This window comes from Mauremys reevesii, linkage group 7 (genome assembly GCF_016161935.1).
Source record: "Mauremys reevesii isolate NIE-2019 linkage group 7, ASM1616193v1, whole genome shotgun sequence".
In the NCBI taxonomy this organism is placed as follows: Eukaryota; Metazoa; Chordata; order Testudines; family Geoemydidae; genus Mauremys; species Mauremys reevesii.
Genome location: NC_052629.1, coordinates 46,109,894 through 46,136,393, shown reverse-complemented (window position 1 = coordinate 46,136,393; position 26,500 = coordinate 46,109,894). Strand labels below are relative to the sequence as shown.

Below are 26,500 nucleotides of genomic sequence, written 5' to 3'. Positions count from 1 at the left end.
TTCTAAACTACATTACTTTAAACATGTTAAAAGCATTTGTTCTTACTGAGGACCAAGTCCCTGGTAAGTTCTCAAGTTTTAAAAAGAAGCTGTTTTGACTTATACATTTGCACACAAGAATTGTCTGAAAACTAATTGGTGTAAATATATTTTCTCCTCTTTCTCCAACTGTCTCAAAATGTCCTGAGAGTAAAGGTGAGAAACTACAGAAAATTAGTTTTCACCCCTAAAGTTAAATATCTGAATTAGGGATATGGAAGTGAAGATATTTTCTCTGCCATAATTACAGATTTGCTATCCCATCATTTACAATGCAAGTTTTGATCCTCTGCATTTAAATTTTACTATCAAGGCAATGGCTCCTGTAGCTCAGACCCTTTCTTCTTGGATAAACATGCCTGGATATAGCTTAATGTATTTTTATACTGATGTTTCACCTACATGTCAAGGACTTCATCATGTATTTCAAATCCAAAACTTTCTAGCCACAGACTGAAATATGAGGTCCAGCCGTTAAAATGTGGTCATTATGCATTCCATTTTACAGTTTGTTAGTCACTTAACCAATGTTAAATTCTGTTGTCTTTCCTCAAGCAGAGCTCCAGATTTATTCAAGAGGGGCTTTACCTCCTGTAGTAAGGACTACATAATCTGCTCTCAGTGTAAACATAAAGAGCCTACTGTCAATGGGAGTTGAAGGGCTGTCAACCTTTTGCATGGTTGGCCCAATAATTTGTTACCCAGTAAATAAGATTTGGCAGTATTTTTAGTTTTTCTCAGCCTTTGTTCTTAATTACAATAATTGTCATCTAGAAGTCAGTTAAACATATATCATTTATAATTACTCGTTTGATTACAGATTTTTGGATTTCAAATGCGTTTCTTAATGTTTTGATAGTATGTTTTTACAATATAAAATAAGACTTGATCTTTGCCATTAGTTATCATATACTTTTGTTTTTCAGCTTTTGACTTTTAATTATTTCTCTTTTTTTCTACATTTTGTCATGATCAGATCATTTGATGAGTTTTGCAAACTCACTTGGAAAAAATAGTGCTGAACTCTTATCAATTTATATTATACATTGTTTAATGGTAATATTTAAAAAATCTCTAATTTTCTTGAAATTAATGGGATCGTTATCTTTTTTTTAGAGATCTTCTCATTTTATTTATTTTATTTTATTTATTTTCCATATTATATACATGAGCAACAGTAACTGTGTGTGTGTAATTTGTTTTGCAAAAGATGCTAGGACTTGGTTGTGTGGATCCTTTGAAGATGGCTATGGAATATTTTATTGTGAATTTGCAGTAGTTGCTCAATCGTCGTAAAGTTCAGATATGAAATATGTATGTGTGAAAATGTCATCCTGGGGTTCCCTAGTTATTTTCTCAGACTGCCAGATGTCATGCATCTCATATGATGCTCATGCTTCCCCATACTCCCCTTCAATTTGCTCTAACTGTGACCTGAAGAGGCCACATCTAGGGATGGAGAGGATAGTTCACTTCCATACCTGTTTAGTTTGACCTCTCTAGAGAGACTGACAACCACAATGTCAGTTTGTGCTAATTGTGGTAGTGGTTTTAGGTATGTGGCTGAATATGCCAGCATGCTTCATGGAGGCCTGTGGTTCTCAAACTTGACCTGGTATGGCAACATTTAACCCAGGGCCTCTCTTCCCATTTAGCAATAAGAGAAGTACAAGGTGGTTACAACCTCCCAGGAATTATGAATCCCCAGCCTGCCACCCCAACTCCAGGATTTTGGAATTCCCAGTTTGAGAACCCATGTCATGGTCCATTCTTGGAAACAAGTATTCAGAATAATTGAATGCTGATCTGTGAATTATTCAGCAAGGGCAGAGCCAAATTAAACAAGGGAAAAAAGGTCTTCTCTGAGCTCAGACTAGAAATTCAAAACTTCAGAGTAAAAACCAACAAACTTCTTTGTGGAAGAGGAGTTGTGCATGTTGAGTGCCCATTTCTTCACATAATATAGATAAGAGGTTGTAAAGTTCATAACTTTAACAGCCTCTTCCAAGTACCTGTTTTCAGTTCTGTTGCCATTCTCTTTGCTGCCAAAAGCTTCCCCTTGAATTGATCAACGTGTTCCAATGGCTTGGTATGCTATCCTAGATATAAAGCCAGTGTGTTTTCCTGTCATATCTCTGGTATCATCAGTGTTGAATATCAAGTACAGCAATACCAATCAGTCCCAACTGCAAGTACTGCAGGAAAGCTTCAAAGATATTTTTCCTTTTTGGTGCATCCTGTCAATGGACAGCAAAACAGGAAGTCCATGCTGCTCATACTGGACAAATATTGAAAGTTTCATTCAGCTGTATTGAGAACAGCTGGCTTCTAACATCTGTTTCCAAACATCTGCAGCATGTCATTAATTTGTCATCTTGCTGACTGATATCGAAGAGGGCCGAGTGCTTTGATTGGCCTGGCAGCAACTGATTCTAATATCTGAGACTAAGGGAACAATCAGTGGTTCCCTAGTTATGAGACTTTGAGGCATTTGTTATTTGTGATGACACCAAGTATGATTCTCCAAGGGCTTTCATGTTTACAGCATTGCTATTTAATGAAGGTCACCTCATTTTGTAAACTTTTGATTGAAGAATTCAGGAGATTATTTTAGAAAGATGTATGTTTAGCCTTCAAATGGAGGTGTCCTCTCCTTCTAATGGCTATGTATATGCCCCTGAGTCCTCTGTCAGATACTGCAGCCACCCTTTTGAAGTATTCTGATGTGCATTTTGGTCAGAGGCTAGCAGAGAGGAAAGTCTGGCTGAAAGAGCCAGTTCCATAGAAGAGGGAAGAAATGGAAGGTAGCCATGTCTGTCTTGCTGTTTGGCTTTATGGAACAGTGCAGGAGGCGTGCACTATAATCCAAATATCTTCCCCAGAGTGGGAAAGCTGAGAATGCAGAGGCAACAGCCAGCAGGTCCCAGCAGGGTAGGGGGCCCAAACCAAAATATTGAGCTCTGACTAAAACAAAACAATGAAATGCTGAATGCCAGGGCATATTGGGGGGGCGGGGGGAGTCAAATTCTGTGGCTACAGAATTGATGAAAGGGGCGGCTCGTACCTTTCAGAGTTGCTCTTGCAGGCTGTTTGTACGTTCAGGCTGGTATCACTGCTTCAGTTTATGCTTGGTGCACATTTTCAAGGTTATCTCTGCAACTTCAAGGGCTAGAGAAATATATAAATATAAAAATGCAAGGGAAAAACAGGGAGAAAGAGGGTAGTTTACATGCCCCTTAAAAGTCTTTTGGTGATCTTCCAGGGTGTCACCAGCTATAGGTTGAGAACTCTTGATGTAGGCCATCTAAAAGCTGTCAGTAGTTAGGACTTCTTTGATACAAAATGATTTTTGAACAAATAATCAGATTGTGTATATTAAATGTCCGAATGCGAATTTACCCTATTGTCTGTCCGACTTAATAGGCGTAATCATGACCTATCAAGTATTTAGATGTTGGTTTTTGCTTTGTATTTTTGTTTTCAAATGTATCTTTAAAATTGACAATTGAAGTAAAGTAACACACAAAATGTAAGTTAGGAAGTCAAGCTCCTTCTTTAACACAATCTGTTGTGCGTACCTGGTGTGCTAACAGGAAATCTCAAAAGTGGCTGATATTTTGTACAGTTGCATATTACTATTGTAAGCTTCTGCTTCAGAAACAAGTCTGAAGGTTTCCATTTCATGTTATTTAAAAATTAAGTATCTCCTATTTCTAATAACTTTGACTGTGTTGCTGTTGATGGGCCAAAGTTTATTGTGATGCAGTTCTAATTTGCTTGAACATATAACGTTGAAACGTAGCATGAGAAATATATTCTAATGAAACGTCTTGACAGAAGTATATACATTTAAAAAGTTGTTGGGCCATAATCTGCCGGGGAGCTTTAAACAAAACTCAAGTGAACATAACACAAGGCCAGAATACAGAATAATGGTATGAGATATTCCGTAATTGTAAAAGTATTAAGTTTTCTTCAATATTTTCAAGAAGCCAATGAATCTATATTACTGTTTTTAAACTACAGATTCCTTTATTTTCAACAGTGGTACTTAATCAGACATGAGGCTTATAAAGTAAACCTGGCATCATCCTTGTATTTTGCTGGATTGCTTATTGGAAATATAGTTTTTGGACCATTGTCTGACAAATTGGGCAGGAAACCAGTGTACATGTCAGGTAAGATAAAAGTAAAATCATTGTTTCTTACGCATTTTCAATTTGGACATAATGTCTGGATCTGAAGGAAATGAGGGCCAGAATAAGAGCATTTAATATTTTTCCATTGGGAGTACACAGCATATGTATTTCATCATACTTTTCAATTAAAAGTTTATTTCCTTGATGGAGACAAGAAATATTTCTGAGGCAAATATTTGTGAAGAAAGCTTGTATTGTTTTGTGTTGATTGTGGTGTTCCACCAGCTGTGGTTTAAAAAAATCCATTTGAACTTGTGGTCTGTCTGTTTTGTTTTTCTGTACTATTTGGCAATCTATTTTCTGGTTCAAAGGTTTTCTGAAATTGGCTATATTGTATAGCACAATATGTTAAACTTCCAGAGTTTTCTTCATGTTTGAGACCTCAGCATAATATTTTGAATTTACTACTTCTTAGCCAGCTATATTGCAACTTAACTTACATTCTCCAGCCTTCCAGTAATTATTGTCTATTATAATGGGAGGTGGTGCTATAGGTTTTCACAAATCATCACCCATCCATAAAAAGATGAGAACATATGTTGCAATTTCTTGTAGAATTTGCAACACGTAGACCCATCAATTTCACATATGTAAAACTAAGAAGTCTTTCTCCAGCACATAATACAATATATTTTCTTCCTGTTGTCATGAGTGTTCTTATTTTAAACCTGAAGAAGAGCTCTCTGTAAGCTTGAAAGTTTTTCTCTCTCACCAACAGAAGTTGATCCAATGACAGATATTACCTCATCCACCTTGTCCCTCTAGAGGAGCTTAAATCACTTTAAAAGCACAAGAGACACTGTTGCCAGTGTGTGAGAAATTCAGCCCTGCTGTGATTTGAACATTTGGATCCCAAATCACTAATGCTACTACTTAAACTAAAGGAGATCGTATAGATACAGTTAGTAGTACTGGGACTAAATCTCTGTAGAAGCTTTTAACTTCTCAGGGCAAGACATCAAAATATATTAATGTGTAGTCTAAATAGCACAGTTTCAACCCACTGGAATTCACTTCTCAGGTTTTTTGAAAGTCAGTTTCAGCCACACTCCCTTGCAACCTCACAACGGAGGTAGCATTTTACCATCCCTATAATATTTCTCAATCAGTCCCATTGAAATCCTGGGCTGCTTCTGCTTTTCTCAGAAAAGATTACTTTCATTTCTAGGACCACTTTGTGTAGCACAAGACAACATGGCATCAGGGACTCTGTTTGGATAAAGGATAGTATCCAAGCCATTTTGAGTAATAAGGAAAGTCTATGTCCTGGCCTGATATTTTCAGGATTGATCAGACACATACTACAGTGCTTCCGTATGCTTTAAAGAAACCTTATCAATAGTTTCTTTATCATAGTTCTTTTATCATGAGTTTTTTTTTAATTCCATCTTGCTTTTTCACAGTTCCTCCTTCTCCAGAATCTTAATTATATCTCCTTAACTCATGTATTATTACCGTAAAACCTTGTTGTGATGGTTCTTGGAGTACCAGAGCTATGAGTCATCTTATCATTTTCCTGCCTCCAGCGAGACGGAGACTTGCTTGTGCTTTAAATGGGTGTCAGCTCCCTGACACTTCCAGTCTGTTAGGCCAGCCCTTACTTTGCCTAGCCAGTTAACAATAGGTGTAACTCAGTCCCTGAGCCCCTTCAAAGCATTCCCCAGAAGTGTCTAGCCCCTTATCCTCTGAACACTCACAGAAATACCAGGCTTGCTGTCCCCAAGAGGACAATGTACACACTAACTTGTTTGATTCAATTTAGGATCAGCTCCTTGTATAATACCATAGCACTGAGATATATTTATAGTGAAAACAATGATAAGTTTATTATCAAAGATCAAGATTTAAGAGCAAGTGAGTAAGGATAATGGAAATAGAAGGGTTACATATAAAACAAAATCATAACATGATTCCTAGAGACTAAATTTAACTTAACAGGCTAACTTCCAATCTAAATAAGTTTCTCACCCAGCATGTCCTTCGCAGTGTTTTCAACCAAGCCTACTTGAGAACCCGTTTTCATGAATGTAATCATACTACTCGATTACTTCATAAGTGCACGTGGGGTCTTCCTTGCCTTCTTGTATTTCCCCAAGTTCATTGTTTGTACCCCAGAGTCAGGATGACCCCCTGTAGTTTATTCTCTGGTGTGCTGCCTTTCCTCTTGACTCTGTAAACTGGGATTTCACTATGTTGGCTTACAATGCTTAACTTACATTTTGACAGAGATACACATATCTTACCTGCTGTCTGGAAGAAAACCTGTTTTCCACTCTGGTTGGTGATAGACTTTAAAACATATTTTCAGTACATATACACAGCTCCTTTGATGTCATCCACATGTACATCTCTCCGTGATTATGAGGCTCAGGATTGACATAAGCTTTTAGTAGAGACCTCACATGGCTCTCTTTGGAGAACTAGAATATACATGCCAGACTCGGGAGCTACCTGTAACCTCTGTGCCCCTTTCCAGCTGGCATTAAAAGGTTCTTGAGGCACAGTTTTATTTTCTTAAATTACAGTTGCTCTTTGCATTTTTAACCTTTTGTATGAAATAAAACAGTTGTGCCCATTGTTCCCTATGAACTCAATTTCCTGATTTCTAAATTGTTTTATGAAGAATCCCTCTAGCTCTAAAGTTTAGAACTGAAGATTGTAGGTCAATGGTTGTACTTAATTTTGAAGGAAGAAATTTAGTTGTGTAATCGTCATTTTCTGCAGATGGTAATTTTCTTAAACTATTTTGTTAATTAATTTAAAGTATATTTTAGAACACTATGAAGTTACATTATTATTATGCTATCGCTGAATTGCTATCAACCAGTCAGATTATCTAGTTACCAGTAGCTCCAACTGGTAGGAGTGTTGTTGTGAGTTAATTGATCGGGACTTAATCTTCGGATTACAATTGATAACTCATGTCATGGTCATTTATTTTGCAGTTGTACTTCCAGTTGAAGGGTCTAGTGTTGAATGATAGTATTGTCTAAAGCAGTGTTTCCCAAACTTGGGACGCTGCTTGTTTAGGGAAAGCCCCTGGCAGGCCAGGCCGGTTCATTTACCTGCTGTGTCTGCAGGTCCAGTACGTCCCTCAGCCTACGCCGCTTCCAGCAGCTCCCATTCACCTGGAGCAGCGAACCACAGCCAGTGGGAGCCACGATCATCCGGACCTGCGGACGCAGCAGGTAAACAAACAGGCCTGCCCCCAGGGGCTTTCCCTAAACAAGTGGTGTCCCAAGTTTGGGAAACACTGGTCTAAAGGTAAGTTTCGTCTTGTAGATCTCCATTCTTGGTATTACAAACTTCAGGTGTGTGACTTGGAGATGAGGTAATAGATACTAACAGTTTGGAGCCCCTTGGAATCCTCATGTTACTCAAGATGTTTGTAACCCCAAGTGTGTGAATCCATAGAGATACACCCCTACCCCAATATAATGCGGTCGTGGGGAGCCAAAAATCCCTACCGTGTTATAGGTGAAACGCCATTATATCGGGGTAGCGGTGGCAGGGCTCTGGTGGTGATTTAAAGAGCTCTGGGCTCCGGTCACTGCGGGGAGCCTGGTCCCTTTAAATCGTCGGCCGAACCCCGCTGCTGCAGCCCTGGGGTAGCGGCGGCGGGACTCCAGCACTAATTTAAAGGGCCCTGGGCTCCCCGTAGGAGCTGGAGCCCCGGACCCTTTAAAGTGCCGATGGAGCCCCTCTGCTACCGCGCTATATGTGAACCCGTGTTATATCAGGTCGTGTTATAGCGGGGTAACGGTGTACTACCTTTAGAACACTAGTTATGGTAAGTAATTCAGTCCTGTTCTTTCCTTCCTTCTCTCTTTTCTGAATTTACACTATTTGAGAAGACTGATAGACCAGTTTTTTAATACTCTGTTTTGTTCAGGTCTGTTCTTTGATGTCATTTTTGGATATGTCACAGCATTCGCTCCAAGTTATGACATTTTTGCAATGTCACGCTTCATTGTTGGGATTATGAATGGTGGAATGTCTCTAGTGTCTTTTGTCTTGACACAAGAATATGTAGGAAAGTCTTACTGGGCATTAACAGGTAAGATTTAAGAATGATGCTAATATCTTACACAAAACTTTCTTTTTTGTAAATTCTTGCAATTTTAGAAATTTTAAATGTATGAAGTTATTTTAGTACATATTAAAGACTATAATGAGTCAAATAAATACAAGATTCCACCCAAAATGCCAATAATTTCATGCAAAATTTTGCTTGAATAAGGACTGCAGAATTGGGACCAGCGTGATTAACAACAGGGCAGTGGTGATATTTCAAGATTAGCATAATGATTCCCAAAATAATCTGTGGACTATTTTGCATTAAAATTTTTTTTCCAGAAACTCCCTTTTCCCCCAATTTCACCATCAGTGTTTTGAGAAAATATTTATGATGGCAAGAACACTTCCCTCTTACCCCATCACCATTTTTTAAAGTAGTTCATTTCTCTTGTCCCACAAAAATAAGCTAGCACATACCTGGTGCTTTTTTCATATTCTGTACTGAATCCAATATTTAAAAAATGTCTCTCTGCTCTGACAGCGCTAGTATTTAACATAGATTTAATAATAAAAGTTGAGATTCTGCTCTCCATCACACTGTTGTAAATGTAGATAAACTCTAATTTTAGTGGATTTGCATTGGAGTAACTGAGGGTAGAATTTGGCCCTAAATGTTTAACTGTGATGGCTGTGAGCCTATTTCCCCCTTTTATTTCTTCAGTCTTTACACACACTTTTTTTCTTGTCTCTTTATATTTTCTTGCTTTCTGGGAATGAGGGAGTAGGTTTTTCTTTTGTTCTATCTTTCTGTTTTTTCAATTACTGATATTTCTCTCCCCCTCCCTTAATGGTCCTTCCCATTTGTTTCTACATTTCCACTCATGTTGTCTCTGTCTGCCTTCTTTGTGTCTATCTCAGCTCTTCCCAGTCTTTTCCCCTACAGGGCTGGCCCCTATGGGCTGAAGAGACACTCCGCGCCCTGCTGCTTGCCATTTCAGGTGCTTTGTTGTTTTAGTACCTCTCAGCTGTTGAGTAGGGGGTGATGAAGAACAGATCAATGGCTGGTAGGGAGGGGGAGCTAATGAATAATGCTCCTGATAGTGGTGCTAAAGAAGAGCTTCTAGCTGCCAGCAATGGCCAAGGCTCCATTGACCACTGTTTGAGAACGTCCAGTTTAGTACTATATCTCACATACTTGACTGAAAAAGTTTACTCTTAGGCTTTTGTGATTGACATTGACTACATATTTTCCATAGCACCTTTTATAAATATATGTTCTTCAGAAAGGTTTGGTAAGTTTTACCCTAGTATCACTCAAGTTCATTGCTTTTCTATACAATACTAACTACCCTTCCAGTTTTAGAGGTCTCTTCCAATTTTGTCTGACTCACGACCACTCCAGATTGTCGTCATGCATCCAATTAAATCAGTTAGAGTATTTCTTTTCACTTCTTCTCCCACCTCAGCTTCTCCATACTATTTTTACGTTGAGCTTTGCTTTGATTGCCTCCCACAAAACAATTAAGTATTAAAATTCTGTAAATACATGTACATAATCCATATACTGTCAGAATCAGTTAACTTATTCAAATGAACTCAAAGCAATATGACAACTGCACAAGAATGTTGCAAAATCTTTATGTACTGTAGGAAGAATATATACTTAGTGTATTTCACTGCTTAGAAATTTAAGGCATCTGAGTGTGAGCTTTTGTCATTGTTTGATGTAGTAGCTTTTTTTTGTTTTTATTTTCAGGCTCGTTAACAAATTTAACATTTGCAGTTGGCATAGCAGTTTATGCCTTCCTGGGTTACTACATACGAGAATGGCGCTTCCTTGCATTTGTATCAAATTCTCCAGGGGTTTTCTTCTTTCTTCTTTCTTTGTAAGTAGTTCAAATTTGTTATGTGTGTAAAAATATAATGTGTAGCAATTTAACAAAAATACCATATTTTGTCATTGAAGGATAGATCAATGGAAGTACGGTTGATTTTTTTCAAATGTTTTATACTCCAAGCAGGACAAGATTAGTGCATATATGAGGTCAAAGGTAGAAGAGTTTTTTTGGCAGATATTTTCACTAATAAAACAAAGGCTTTGAGATTTTACTTGACTTCGAAGAAGAGATGCCAAAAGAAGTCTACCCTTCCTGTCCTTATCATGTAGGTAGAGATGTTAACCTCCTTGGAACAGAAGTATTAGAAGCCAGAAGCTTTGCCTTAATGTCATTAAATATGTCCCCATTTGATTAGTGTTGGTGCAAGGAAATATTTTAACCTCTTCCTTCTGATTTGTGTATTAAGTGAAGTAGGATTCAGAGTAGTAGCCATTTTAGTCTGTATCTGCAAAAAGAACAGGAGTACTTGTAGCACCTTAGAGACTAACAAATTTATTTGAGCATAAGCTTTCGTGGGCTACAGCCCACTTCATCGGATGCATAGAATGGAACATAGTAAGGAGATATATATACACATACAGAGAACATGAAAAGGTGGGAGTTGCCCTACCAACTGTAAGAGACTAATTAAGATGAGCAATTATCAGCAGGAGAAAAAAAAACGTTTGTAGTGATAAGTATCCTCACACCTTCTTGTCATTAACATAGGGAAATAGATTCAATGTGTGTAATGGCTCAGCCATTCCCACTCTCTACTCAAGTGTAAATTGATGGTATCTAGTTTGCATATTAATTAAAGTTCAGCAGTTTCTCGTTGGAGTCTGTTTTTGAAGCTTTTCTGTTGCAAGATTGCCACCTGTAAGTCTGTTACTGAGTGACCAGAGAGGTTGAAGTGTTCTCCTACTGGTTTTTGAAGGTTATGATTCCTGATGTCAGATTTGTGTCCATTTATTCTTTTGCATAGAGACTGTCCGGTTTGGCCAGTGTACATGGCAGAGGGGAATTGCTGACACGTGATGGCATATATCACATTGGTAGATGTGCAGGTGAACAAGCCCCTGATGGCGTGGCTGATGTGATTAGGTCCTATGATGATGTCACTTGAATAGATATGTGGACAGAGTTGGCATTGGGCTTTGTTGCAAGGATAGGTTCCCGGGTTAGTGTCTTTTTTGCAATAGTACAATAGTCTATAGTCTGTAAACTATAGACTATTGTACTATTGCAAAAAAATTAGACTTATTGAGTATCAGATTTAATTGATTTGCTATTTTCTAACTATTTGTTAGAACTGTTCTCACAGTGAAGAAAATAAGATCCTTAAATCTGCAAGCAATGCTACCTAGTCTGTAAAACTCATGTTCTGAGACAAAGAGTGTAGCATATAGAGCAAAAGTGAAAGATAAATTACTTAGGCTATGTCTACATTGCACTTTAGTTGGTAAAACTTTTGTCAGTCAGAGGTACAATAGGAAAACCTTTGTCCTTTTTATTTAAAAAAATAAAAGGGGGTGGGTGGAATTGACTTCTGGTCCATTTGCACATTTCAGGTCCCCATCTACAACATGAGCTAGGCTGTAATAATAAATAATACTCCACATATTTAAATTGGATAGATACTGTTAAGACAAGTAGCAATTCAGTATTATTTTAGTGCCAGTATAATATTAAAGCCTAGTTTATTAATGTTGCTTTTGTCATATTGACTAAATCAGTTCAGCTTTGGTCTGTCTCTTCTAGAAATACTAGCTTATGGTGTCTTTAAGTGAATTTTCTGTTGTAGAAGTTGATTCCTCACTTGCCAAACATTATCTAGGAGGCTTGTTATCATTTAAATCAGCAATTAAATAAATATTAAAATACAAAATAAGTAGATATTAAGTTATACTTTTTATACATATATCTTGTATGCTTTTGTCTTGTGGCAAACATATTTGTTTTTGTAAGTCTTCAGTATGCCAGGAAAAAAATTAGTCTGGATTTCTTTATTACCTTTAGATATATTGACTTTGAAGAGCAGAGAATTTTTGAAACATTATTTTATTTGCTAGACTAGCAAATGTGAAATAGATTATGTTGATTATAATCAAATACAGCAAGGCCTAATTTTCTGCTCTAGCTTTTTTTTTTTTTTGGGTTTGGATTAGTGAAATGTTTTAACAATTCAATATTACTATTTTTCATTATGATTTTTACTGTTTTGGAGTTGGCTTTAAACAATTTGATGTTACTGTGGAACTAAAGTTCCAATTTTTTTTGTGACTGGAGATTAATTGGTACTGAGATATAGCGTCAAGGTAATTACCAAGTGAGGGTATTTTCCTTGGGTATGAGTATGTGGGTATTTTGTTAGGGGGTGAAGAGTTAAGACAGTCTTTAACATAAAAGGACAAAATTCTGCCTTGGGTAGCACAGTGAATGGGAATTGAAAAGGTTTCTGATGTACTCTCTTATTTTGTTTCCTTGTGTGTCATTTCAGCAGAGGTCAAGATTTGTCTTTAAATTACATTTTAAAAATACTTGGACATCATAGCATTTTGTCCACAATATTTTACATGGTTTTAAAAAAAGAATTTGGGTACCTGATACAAACTGGCTGAGAAAATATCTGGGTTTTAACTTTCTTGTACTATAAGTTAGATGATCTCAAATGTTTGGATTTAATATACGGTTGCTTTACAAGATGACACTTGAGGTGTTTTGCAGAGAAAGAAAATTGATACAGTACTTGTTGACAGGACTGAACTTTCACGATTGTATCTTTCTTTGGTAGTATGCTTCCAGAATCACCAAGATGGCTGTATTCCCAGGGGAATACTGCAGAAGCAGAGGATGTGCTTCAATACCTGGCCTGTGGTAATGGAAAAGAAAGGTTGACTATAAAATTGAAACCATGTGCAGGAACAATGAAAAAGAATGACTCAGCATCTGGTGTCCTAAACCTATTAAAACACCCAGTCCTTCGGTGGCGAACTATCATCTTGATGTATATCTGGTAAGTAATAAAAAGGAGGTGTGCTGAGATGTCATGAATTAGTCAAAGATGATAAACTGATTAAGATTTTCAGTTTCTTCCCTTCATTTAATAATAGCTTTCTCAAAGTAAAATTCTGAGTTTTTCTGTTAATAATTCCAGGCATTGGCTTTCTGAAAAATTGTGCTGGTATTACATTGTAATGCCTTTGATCGAGTTGTATTATCTGGAAACTGTTCCAAAGACTAATAAGACATTAGCTGGAGACAACAAAACATTAAAAAAAAATTAAATGCTAATGCAGAAATTAATAAAAATTGTTTCCATCTTACATTCTGACTGAATATATACTAAATATATGAATTGTCAAAATGTAGGTGTAAAAATGAAACAGAGCTAAAAATAGACCGATGTCAATCTAAGTGGGGGCGCAAAGTATGGGCACGCCATCTAGTCATTAGCTTTCACACGTTGCCTGATCTATTAATTAATTATTGATTAGATTATTGATTTAGTTTACACAATTAGCACTCTAATATGTTAGGTTCTTGTCAGAATTATTGCCTGTAGAGCATGGCAGTGACAACAGTACTCAGAGAAGATGTTCTGTAACTGTGAAAGTTTTTTTTTAATTATAATTAGTCTGATAAAAACCATCCAAAGAAGTAAAGTTATATAATATAACACTGTCAGTGCAACTGACACCATTACAGGTATATACTCACTCTATCCTTGAGGAGAGCTCTAAAAGTTGAGACAGATCCCAGTCCAACTCTGGCATGCTGATGAAGCACTCCAATGGCTGTACCTAAGATCAGATGTTTTATAGGCCTTTGATGGTCCTTATGCATAACTCTTCCCTCCTTTACCGTATCTTAACTTTCTCACCCTGATAATATTGGGATGTAATTATCCTATAGGTTAGTATATTAATTAAGCAAAGCTGATTAACATATAGGTCAATTGGATTACTATAGTTACCTGCGGTTGAGCATTGGCTAATGTTCCCCTCCAAAAATACTTTAAACTGGTATAAACTGCCTTCTTGTAGTTACCTACCAGCAGTTTGTAACACTTGTGATTATTACAAAACAATAAACAAAGTCTTATGCCATCTTGTGACTTAAAGACATTGTTAGTTTACTTACTTATGCTAACTTATTGAGCAACTATTCCTACTCAGGCTCCCTAAAGCCTTATGCTTATGCTAAATGCTTAAGCTATTTTATGTAGGCCTGTAGGTCTCTTGCATTCCTGCTCTTAGTTTCTTACCCTTTTATCTTCTAATTACTGTTGTAATTACTACAGGGCTTGATAAAATGCAGGTGCGCACATTTTTTTTAAATTTTTTTTAAATATCAAATGTGGATGCACTCTTGGTAACATATGCACTGGGCTTTGTGCCCTTGATTGCATCAAGCACAGTTTCAAAAATGGGCCCATAATGAGAGAGGAGATCACATATCTGAAAATAAAGGCCCTCGACCAGAGCAACAATAAGTCACAGGAAGAGCTCCAACTTTGTTTAAGCTGATTGGGAACACCTATTACTAACCTTCTGACCTATGACTAAATAATAGCCTATGTTTTTGTAAGTCTTCAGTATGCCAGAAAAAAAAATCAGTCTGGATTTCTTTATTACCTTTAGGTATAGCGCTGTGCAGTCTGACCACTGCCCAGTTCCTTCTCTACCGCCTTTGGTCTGGGATGGGGATGGATCACTTGATGATTATCTGCGCTGTTCATTCCCTCTGGGGTACCCGACATTGGCCACTGTTAGAAGACAGGATACTGGACTAGATGGACCTTTGGTCTGACCCAGTATGGCTGTTCTTATGGAATCTGCAACAGAGCCTGCTTTTCATTTTGACCTGTTAGGTAGTGTCTTACCTGTTAGTTTTAGTGTAGTTTAGTAGTTCTTTCCTTTCTCATCCTCTCTCTCTCTCTCTCTAATATGTCACAAAAGTATACTCATTGCCACAACCTGACTGCCAGGTCCCAAAAAGACTGGGACATTTCATTACGACTTCTCATGGAGAGATCATTGCGTCCAGCATCAGACCCTGGCCCAGACACTTCCCCTGGGCAGCTCTCATGTTCCGCTAGGTCATTCACTGGCCCTGATTTGCCATGTCCTTCTAAAAGAAAATCTTCCCTTCCTGTGCTGATGGGACGAAACAGGTTCCCTCATCACTGTCTGAGGCTCTGGCCACCAGAATGCCACTCCCTGCCAGGTCAGTTGTTTCAACATCCTCAGAAAGGGGACATAGTTCCAGGGACCATCCAAGTACCGCGAGAGCTAAGCACAGATCTAAAGATCCTAAGCAGGCAGACCTACAGCTGTCAGCAACATAGACAGGACATGAGACCTTCAAGAACGGTGCTGACCACTCCGACCAGATCAACTTTGGGCACCAAGTCACTGATGAAACTTTTGGCACCGAACAAATCCTTGGCACTGAGCAATGCTCAACTCCATCTACTGGCTGCTCAAGAGAATGAACCTCTCCTTTGGCACGGACACATCCACCAGTGCTGATGAAGCTCCTCCCTCCCCATCCCCCGGATACCCTAAGGACCTGCTTGTATCTGATCTGCCTGGGTCACCACTACTCAGACATAACCTCCCTCCACTTCTGTCCTCTTCTCTGGAATCACAGCATTGCTCTCTTTCCCCTCTGAGGACAGCACTGCCCGTTCCCAGCAAGGAAGAGAAGAGGAGTACTCTGCCCTCATATTTGGGACAGGCAAAAAAGGTGTCCTCTACATGTCCTTACTAGCCACAATTGGACCAGGGCCCTGATATGGACTGCCATGGATGCAACCTCACATGTCACTCCCTCCACGTTGGCCATACTGGGATCCTTGGGCCATGTATAGAGCATAGTTTGGGAAGCCTCTCATAGAGCAAAGCTGAATGCCTACAGGTTTGCCATCTCCTTTGGTCTCTTGACTACCAGAAACTGAGCCACTCTGCATAGCTGATGAGGAAGAAGAACTGGTGGAGGAAGTTCTGCTGCCACTCCGTTTCTTCTCTTCTTCCCCTGATGAGGCTATCATGCCTCTACTCCCTACGTCAGCTGACGGCTTTAAACACTTCCAGAAGTTGTTTGGCATAATAGCAGACTCTTTCCAGATTCCATTTGAGGAAGTGAAAGAACAACAGCACAAACTGCTCAACATCCTGCATGCATTTTCATCCTCCAAAATAGTCCTCCCTGTCAGTGAGGTCCTTCTTGACCCCACCAAGGTGCTATGGCAGACCCGAGCGTCCATCCTGCCTATCTGCAAGTGGGTAGACAAAAAATATTACATTCTTGCAAAGGACATGGAATTTTCTTTTTTCTCGTCTGACTTCAAATTCCTTAGTGGTCAATGCTGTGCATGAAAAGGGACAACAATACCAACCTCTGTTTAGATTAAATTACATTGGTGATTCCAGCCCACTGTCTAGACCAGGGGTTCTCAAAACTTTTTCCAATCCCCATGATTATGACAGGGATTGGAAGTGATTGGCCCTATTTGGTTGCAAGGCTTGTTCATCCACTATGCTCCAATTCCAATATCCAACTACGAGGCTCTTATGGCCAAATACAGTTACCTCAGTTATTCCAAAATATAGGAACTCTGCCAAGACCTTCCTGATGACAAAAAGGAGCAACTCCATGCATTGTATCCAAAGGACATTTCTTGGCCCATACAGCTTTACAAGCCTCCTTAGACTCCGCAGATACCGCTGCCAGTTCCATTGTGACTGCTGTAGTCATGAGATGGGCATCATGACTGCGCCTCTCCAGCCTCCCTAAGGAGGTGCAAACCACCGTTGAGGACCTACCCTTTGAGTGCTCCAAATAATTTGCAGAGCGTACAGCTGAATCCCTACACTCCCTTAAGGATGTGTGTGCAACTCTCTGCTCTCTCGGCATGAAGTGCTGAATAGATGACCAGGGAAATACCAACCTCCCACACGATCCCAATCACTGCAGTACACTCCCCATTGACAGTAGGACACCCAACAAATTGACCAAAGTCCCCTACCAAATGCAGACATATGACTCCTCAAGGAGCTGTCTCTCACACACCTTTTGCCAAACAACAATTTTGAAGGTGTGGTCACAGCAGCCATCTCCAACATCCTGCCAGTTTGGTGACCGTCTATCCCTGAAAGATTGAATATGGCCATTTATATTGTTGATATTGCCACTGTTGTACAATTGCAACAAATCTTGTACAAAGTATGTCCCGTGAGGTGTCAATGGAAAAGTTATGATTTGCTAAGTATGATTATCCTGTTTATATAAATGTATCATTATTTTTATCTGAAGTCATAAATATTGGCTATGTACTGGCATCATACATGTGCACTGTCTTCCTGGGTAACACCCACCAGATGAGATTTACATCAGGACCAAACAGCTATGTATTGATGGCTCATCAGTGACATTTAGCTCTCACAGTGGACCATAGAAGAAACTCATTCCACCCAGATAGCTCTTCCTGCAGATGACCCAGCCTCCAAGGGGCCAATGGCTATCCCATGTGAGTCATCAAGCCATGTAAAGACATGTGATATGCTCTTGTGACCCTGGACTCCATTCTTGTGTCAGTAACTTTCCACAAACTGGGCTGTGAGCTTTGTTTGAGACAATAAATTTCCAGGCACATGGCAGAGGATATAAAATACCCCTGAGATCTCCATTTTGCTTCTTTCCTGCTCTGATTCTCTGGACTGTGGATTTACAACAAAAACTTTTGGAAGTTGTAGTAGGAAGAGAGCCTGAGACATAAGCCCTTGTATCAAAGGCCTGGTATGAGGCCTGAGGCCTGGTTTGAAGTAGTGGTCAAAGCTTTGACCATAAAGCAAAGTCAGGTTGTGAGCAAGAGACAGGCCTTGCTCACGGAATCTGGCAAGAACAGCGTTGATATTTCAGAAACACACATTACTAAGAAGTTCTAGGTACAGAACACACATGCAAACACATTCCAGAAAGGTGGTACCAGAACACCTCAATACCAACACATTTCCCAAAGATAATAGGAACACGCTGACCCATCTTAAAGATAAGGTCAGGATGCCAGCATAATGTATAGAGATGTTTTGATTGAACCAACATGTACAAGGTAATGAGTGTCACCTAAATACGCCAGAGTGTGACATCTAACCATGTCAGAGGGGCAATACGTAACTTGTTTGTATCGGTGTATAAAGAGGTATCTCAGAGTGAGTGTCTTTGGCTGGCCTAGGGGATAATGGGAAGTTCTGCCGTTAACTGAGCTAGTCCATTGCAATGGGCAAACATGTGTTAGTGTACCTGTAACCATGGGTGGCACATGGACTGCCGGCCAGAGGAGGCTAGCCTCCAATCCTGCCCCTTCTGCCCTAGGTCATGCCGGAGCCCAGAGGCCCCCCCACCATGGACACCAGCCCCTGCCCCAGGCCTGGCTCCTTCGCCCCAGGCCTGGCTCCTTCCCCCCAGCCCAGGAGTGCCAAGAGGGCAGGCTGAGCTGCCTGAGCCAGGGCCACTGCACGGGAGAGCTGGGGGCAGAGCATGGGCAGGCCCACACCTGGCTGCATGGGCAGGCCCAGCCTATGATACCCACCGCCCGTAACCATTGAGCCAAGGCATTAGAACTGTGCTTCATTAACAATAAACCTGACCATGTTCCTTCACTATGAACGGGTCTGTGCTTATTGAACAGTTCAGTCAAGTCTGCTGTGCCAACTATCTGTGCAGAGCTGGGATAGCACACAGAGAGAACACAGACGCAGCCAAACATTGAACAACAGAAGTTACCAGAGGGACTTTACAAGCCAGCAGTCTATTCCAGAAGTTTACTTCTGTTACTGGTTTGGTATAATCTAATGATAGAATGACCACCAGTTTGGGGTGAGTCTGCCCTATTTCTCAGCAGTTAGTCCTGAATTTGGCATTCTCAGCTGTGACCCACTGAGGCACAGTGACAGCATCAAAGAAAATACCTGACTCCATCATCAACTTCTAACTGGAACAACCTGCAACACCCTGAATTTGGCAGACTGCTTGGGTCAAAAGAGGTAATATATTTGATCCATGAGAGTGAATCTTTGCTCCTAGCTGGACAATATACTTTATTATCTTTTTTATATTTGTTACATGAAATATTTTCGTGAGGCTGGACTGTCTGTTCTACTTTCATGTACTTGTCTGATGTATTGAAAATGTAGCTATATATTTAATAGAATAGAAGTTAACATCTGTTTAGTCTATTGAACAGTTTTTAAAAATACTTATGGAATGTCAAATCTCCCCAGGTTGTTCTGTGTGTGTGTAGATATAGATATAGATAAATTTATATATATATCTACATATAGCGTGGTACTTTGGCAAGAAGATTGGGTTTCTTTGTGACTTTAAGTAGGGTCTGTGGTATCTTTTCTTTCTTTGAATGGGATCCATAATGCTGTGTGTGAAATAATTCTCTTTGTACTACTAGTACGTATTTAAATAAATTTTAACTTAAGACCTTAGCTTTAAATGCTTATTATCAAAACTAATCAAACTTTATGGATGTTTTCAGGTATGTCTGCAGCCTTGTATACTATGGCCTAACATTCAATGCTGGTGAATTAGGAGGAAATCTGTATCTAAATGTAGCTCTTTATGGCCTTATAGAAGTTCCTGCATTTCCTCTCTGCATGTTTTTTATTGAGAAATCCTGGTAAGAATAGTAACTTTCTAGTTTTATGTCTATATTGTAAGGCTAGAATCTCTCTCTCTCTCTCTCTCACACACACACACAAAATAGGGAAAAGCTTATTTTAGACTTTTTTGTTTTGTTTGTTTAAGTGATAAGATACTGTGTATTTCTGAAACTGTTTTTCCCTGGAGAGTTATGTGTAAGATTGAAAGCTTGTCTCTTTCACCAACAGAAGTTGGTCCAATAAAAGATGTTACCTCTCCCTCTTTGTCTTTCTCTTGGGAGGCAGTTAATTGTAGGGCCTCCTGTACTTAAGGTAGGAATGTGTTTAGCATTTTCCACTCCTCCCTTTTTGATGTCATCTAACTTTGTCCTATTAGGTTGAATTTTTCAATGTTTAGTGTCAGCCTAAGGATGAATTTTATTTTTTGGAAAAATCTGAGTAAAATAATTGTCACTATGGATAGAATACTCTTTTTATATATCTTATTCTTGAGGAAATTCTGTACCAAAAAATTAAAAATTCTGCACACAATATTTTAAAATATTTAAAAAAATATTCTGCAAATGTTGTCAATAAATAAATATGAAGGTTCCAGTATGGCAGTGAGGAGCACAGGCCACTGGCTGCATGGTGTTGGGAGATCAGCTTGCAGCCCTCCCACTTCCGGGCAGGGACTCAGTGGTGAGGCTGCACCCAACCCTGACACAGTGCAAGGGCCAGGCCTGTTCCAGAAATACTCCAGGCCCTGCCAATCTGTGCTAGGTGCACCAGGTGTGGGAAGGCAGGCTCATTCCAGCAGGATCTAACTGTAGAGGGGCTTTATATGGAGAGACAAAGAAATTTGTTGGGGACATTAATTCTGTACACATGCAGTGGTGCAGAATTCCCACAGGAGTCATATCTCAATTAGAAATTTTACACCCAAATAACTAAACAAATTGAAGTAGCAAAAACTTTGAACTTAGCTTGTTTTTATCAAGCATTAAAAATGAAGCCAGTTATGAATAAAAACTGGTTTAGTATTTTTAAAGTCATAATCACTTCGTCCATATTTTTTCATATTTTCTCCATATTTGGAGGCCCTCCATTATAGAAATTTTTGTCAGTGCCAAAAGCTAAGCACTAGCTCTAGAAATCCGCAGCTATGTAGGACTGCAGCCCCACTGCCATTCAAGGAACTTTGTGTGAAGTCCTGGCCCTATTTACATCAGTGGCAAACTCCATTGACTTCATTGGGGACAGGATTTCACATATAAGTTTTGAGGCAAAGCTCACTGAGCTTGTAAGATTGCCAAGCTAAAATGATCAAGGACTTCAGTTTAAACTGCGTAACACACATTCATGGGACATAAGTGGCTTAGTCCCTGTGCAATTTGTTGAAAATATATTCATCTGTATTTGAGAACTTTTTTTTTTATCTATTATTGTGAGGGCATAGTGATGTATGTAGTTATAAAAGTTTAAAAGATATTATCTGTAACAAGCCAGGTAGCCTGAAGTTTGGTATTAGGCTTAATCTACAATGCATTAAGAAATTTTACATTTTGTTTCAAAAGGGTGAAAAGGATCATTTATATGCAAATGTTCTATGTTGATTGTAAAGAATCCAGAATTCTGCTGCTGATAAGAGAAATATATAGATATAGCTAATATATTTTACAGTGAAGTCGTATGTATTCTTGTCAAGATTTAAATATAAAATGTATTTTATACTTTTTACTTTATATTACAACAAAAACTATGTAAAAGACTATTAAGGTAGCACAATCAAGCACTCAGGTTAGAAAGGCCAGAATGAAGGTTGCCCATCCAGCCTTAATTCAGTCCCCTTGTGCGTATGCATTATTATATAATCTCTTAATTACTCGATCATGTATTATATTTACCACAGGATCCCAGCCTCATTCTTTGCACAGAATGGATTGTGCTCACAGAATGAATCAAGGCTGTGTAGTGAATGAGGCTGTTGTTTGTAGGACCCCCTCACTCATTTGTTGCAGAAGCTGACAGTTTTCATGAACCATGAATTTTGGTAGAAAACAGTTTCTGTGAATAGTAATGTACTGTAATTAAAAAAATATGTAATTACATAACTGAAACCACTGTCTGAAACATGGTACAATATGTCTATAATAATTATTATTACAGCCCTTGGCTGTTCACAGACAATTACAAAAAGGCAAGTTTTCTGTCTTGATGAGTTTAGATTTTAACCTTATCTAACCATGTGCTCTTTTTCCTTTTAGGTCTGGAAGACGTAAAACTACAACTTCTTTTCTGATATTTGCAGGGTTTGCATGTATATTTACCATGTTTTTACCAGAAAATTCTGGTGAGTATGTACTGTTGTCTAAGTAAACTTGAGCTAGTCTATCTGCAGATAACTGTTTTACAATTAAACTCAACTAATCTGTTAGGAAATAGTAGGGGGCTAGTAAAGTCTCTGTATATTTTGGAGATGTTTTGATTGCATTAGAACTGGACATGATACAAACTATTGAATAAAGTTGTGACAAACAGTATTTTCACAATTATTACAGTAGTTTTTAAAAAATCCTACCAGATTCATTGTAGAATCTTGAGCTATCTACTCATATGTACATTTTATTTTACTTAATGTTACAAAATAGTAGTGTTACTATTGAGATACTGTTTGGCAGAGGCTCCCAACCTTTCTAGACAACTGTACCCCTTTCAGGAGCATGATTTGTCTTGCGTATCCCCAAGTTACATCTCTCCTAAAAACTACTTGCTTACAAAATCAGACATAAAAATATAAAAGTATCACAGCAAGTAACTACTGAAAAATTGCTTACTTTCTCATTTTGCCATATAATTGTAAAATAAATCAGTTGGAATATAAATATTGTACTTACATTTCAGCTTATAGAATATAGAGCATTATAAACAAGTCATTGACTGTATTAATTTTTAGTTTGTACTGAATGGAAAATAATAGAAGAATGGAAACTAGAAAGAGATTGTACACCTATACCCCGATATAACGCGGCCCGATATACCACAAATTCAGATATAATGCGGTAAAGCAGTGCTCCGGGGGGGCGCGGGGCTGTGCAGTCCAGCAGATCAAAGCAAGTTCGATATAACACGATTTCACCTATAACTCGGTAAGATTTTTTGGCTCGCGAGAACAGCGTTATATTGGGGTAAAGGTGTAGTTTTAAGTGCTGTGAACATATAAATATTAGTGCAACATGATTGTGTCCAGTTTGCATAACTGTATTTGATATGTCATTTGCCTAGGAGTTGACCTTGATATGTGGGTATGTCAAATTTCCCTGCTGATGTTACCCAGTTTACTGAAAAAGATATTGGAGTGCCTGAAATCCCTCTTAAAGACATCCTAGGGATTCCTGTAAATCTAGCCGAAGGCCAGACCAGAGTACTGGAAAGGGTAAATTCTCAAAGTGTAAGCCTGATCTAGCCACAGTGTTTGAGCTCCAGGACTCAATGCTAACACCTCGCATGCTGGTGTAGATCCTTCCACTGACTAAGACCAGATAGGTGGTTGTTACCAAAGTGCTGAACTCAGTCGTTATTAAAGCTAAGGCTGCTTCTTGTTCTTATTATTGGCAGTAGCCATGTTGTTGCTGCATGTATCAACCTTACCTATTTTTTCTTTTGGGACATTCACTCCGGTTCCTACTGTTTAGGAGTAAGAATCATGGTGGATAAGATCTTTAAAGAAGAAAGAATAACTTACATGTAAGTCTTGCTCTCTGAAGATACCATTACAAAGGGATTCTCATTCAGCGACCGTAACTCCCCCAGAATTTGGGGGTTAGTCCCTTTTTAAGGTGCCTCAGTGTTTGCACTTAGTTTTTGTGTTTTGGGGGTGGGACTTATTTTGAGTCCTAATTAACCATTTTGAATTGGATGACCATCCTGGGAGTTTCATGTCCTGTGAAACCAAAGGAACGGACTGGAATGTTCAAAGGGAAGTATTTATATCCAGCATTCAACAGCCAGTAGGGGACCTGACTCTCTCTCTACCCTGCTACTGCGAGCCTCAAGGGTCAAAATTATTTAAGTGCTGAGGGAGTTCTTCCAGGCTTGTGGTAATGACCTAAGGCTTAGGAGTGGAAATCTTTTTGGAATTATATCTTCAGAGAAACAGAATTACAAGTAAGCATTTTTTAATGTAAAACTTTTCCCAATGGGATAGCCTCATGAGATACACATCTCATTTGCATGAGTGCTTGAGGAGGATAAGATATAACAGACTTCAGTACAATAGTAATAGAATGCAAGAGCACTCAGTCTGAAGTATTAAACTGCATTGAGCAATTGCAACCTCAGTTTATATTATACCCCTGAGCAAGTGAAGGATCAAACATTTATTAAAACCATAAAACATTGATGTCAGTTTCAGTGAAACAGGTAGCTTATTCTGCTAATGTGGGGCTGCAGCCCCAAATATCAGCTTTCCATAGACACTGAATTCGAACCACTTTTTAAAATACACTGATTTAAAAAAAATTTATATCTATGTTTGACATGCAGGCTGAAATAACTAGTAGTTTCTGCTATTTTATGTGACTGACTGACTTTCATTTCAGTCCCTTTCAATCCAAACTAATTTTTTACTTTTTCTGATGATTTTTTAAAAATAGCATGATGATCTGTTCATCCATGTGTCAAAGCAAGAGTTAAAAAAAATCATCTTTAAAGATAGTGCACTAGCACAGAGTAATGATTGCTGAAGCACTGTTGAATTTCATAAAACCTACTCCGTTTGGAGTTTTGATGTTGTGGATAACTGATAAAGTTACCATGTGTGTCAGTTTCTAGCCTAGTCTGAGTAAAGTTGGTTCTTGGCCCAGAATGATTGTAGTCAGTTAAACCATTCAGCTCCCAGCATTATACAGTCTGATTCAGTTCCCAGCATGAAGTGAGGATTATTCCCTCTCTAATCTGACCTTGTAGTTATTAGAACAAAGCAATTTTTTATTAGCCTGAGTCTGCATTCCTTGAAGTATTTAACACAAAAATCTTGATTTTATTATAGTGGATTTAAAATTATAATTAGGTACTAAACACATGCACTGCATGCCCTCATCTATCAGAAACTTGATTTCTAGATAGCTCAACTTGTTTATCAACCAAAATAGATCCAAATAATTTCACATGTGGAATAAGACAAATTACAACTCTTCAGCCATTAAAGATGCTGTCTATTGGTCAATTAAAAAACTTATTTTTTAAATTAAAACACAATTAGAACTCTCTTATAGTCCCCCCCTCCACCCCTCCTTCCCATTATTTTAGGATTAAGTCATTCATTCATAGGGACTCTGAGTTGGAAGGTTGGGCAAACTAAGCTATAATTTTATTTGGTTTCAAAAATAATTCTAAGAGGTGGGAGCAGCTTCCTTCATTTTCGTCTCTTGTAATGTACTCTGGTGAACAAAGGTAGCAAGTTCCAACCAGGAGAAAATTACGTACTCAGATTTGCGTGGTAGTACACATGAATGTTCTTTTAACTTGTGCAGCTCTTCCATTGATGTCAATGGTCCACTGAAGTTGAAAGTTATTTTGTGTATCTGGGAGGGAACATTTTTTTAAAAAGCAATTCATATTGAATTAATCATATCCTGGGACTTTTTCTAGTGTTTGACTGTGAGTGCCAGACAGAATTTTAATCTGTGTAATAGGGACTTTGAGGGCTACACTTTCCTGCATAGTTAGTTCTTCTAAAGTAAAATATAAACACATATTTGGGTTCTTCAAGATGGGAAGTGCCATTGAATGAAACTTTGCCTACTGAAGCAGAAGAGTAAAACATTAATGTGTATGATGACCCTTCATGTGCAACATTTTTGATACAATTATCATAAAAGCATAGTCATGGTGACTATTCCAGGTGCTCCAGCAGCTGCTTAATATCAGCTTCATTTATGAGCAATCTCTGGTCATCTCTGACACACAAAAAATTGCAAAGGTCAACCAATTGGTGATTATACCATAAAAAATAACTGAATGGCAAAGATTTGAGCTTGATGAGAAACTTGGAACTTTCTTATTTTCTAACATAATTTTCACAAAATTCTGCCCAAAATAGTAGCACAAAATTACCCATTTTCAGAAATATTTGAAAAACTTTCCTTTGGATATATTCCTCCAAACAGATTTAAATTCACAGGGCCGCTAAAAGGTGCTTCAGGTGAAGAAATAAAGGAAGAACTGAAAGGTTTCATGTTGACACTTGATGTGAAATTGCTGGTTAAAAATTAGAATTGCCTCACTAATGGCTATCAACATCCATTCAGGAGAAACTGTGTTTAATACTGTCTAATACTTCTGGAAAAAAGGTCATGGAATATTGTGCCAGAGTTGCTAACGATGCCATCCAGGAATGCAAAGGGAAATATTGCAAGTGAGTCTTTTGTGTTTTGCCTCAGCAATAACATCATAACATCTCAGGTATAATAATCCTAAATGTCTAATGTATGGCTGTTCAGCACATCATTTAAGCCTCACTGAAAAAGCAGTAATATTTGAAGTTCTAAAATGCACTGTGGAGTTTAAAAAGTGTTGTTGTAAACTCCATCAGCCTCATGATTTGTTGATTGAAAAAAAGAAAATTGATTTCCTAGTTTCCCAGTGACACTTAGTGGAATTATCAGGAAGACTGGGTTTCTGTGTTTGCATCCCGCTACTAGATGTATGT

At 38.4% G+C, this 26,500-nt stretch overlaps 1 protein-coding gene across 9 annotated transcripts in view; it reads left to right on the top strand.

Annotated features, from left to right (window-relative positions):
• The window catches only part of LOC120369369 (solute carrier family 22 member 15-like), a 51,053-nt gene that overhangs the window by 7,593 nt on the left and 16,960 nt on the right, over nucleotides 1–26,500 (top strand). For 8 of the 9 annotated variants that reach the window (XM_039482612.1, XM_039482617.1, XM_039482616.1 and 5 more), the window contains exons 3-8: nucleotides 4,085–4,217; nucleotides 8,131–8,295; nucleotides 10,012–10,141; nucleotides 12,927–13,148; nucleotides 19,686–19,826; nucleotides 22,056–22,141. In XM_039482612.1, coding sequence (XP_039338546.1) covers nucleotides 4,085–4,217; nucleotides 8,131–8,295; nucleotides 10,012–10,141; nucleotides 12,927–13,148; nucleotides 19,686–19,826; nucleotides 22,056–22,141 — 877 coding nt within the window. Of the gene's footprint in view, nucleotides 1–4,084; nucleotides 4,218–8,130; nucleotides 8,296–10,011; nucleotides 10,142–12,926; nucleotides 13,149–19,685; nucleotides 19,827–22,055; nucleotides 22,142–23,073; nucleotides 26,092–26,500 lie in introns of those variants that run through there. The other variant, XM_039482618.1, reaches the window with a different exon arrangement.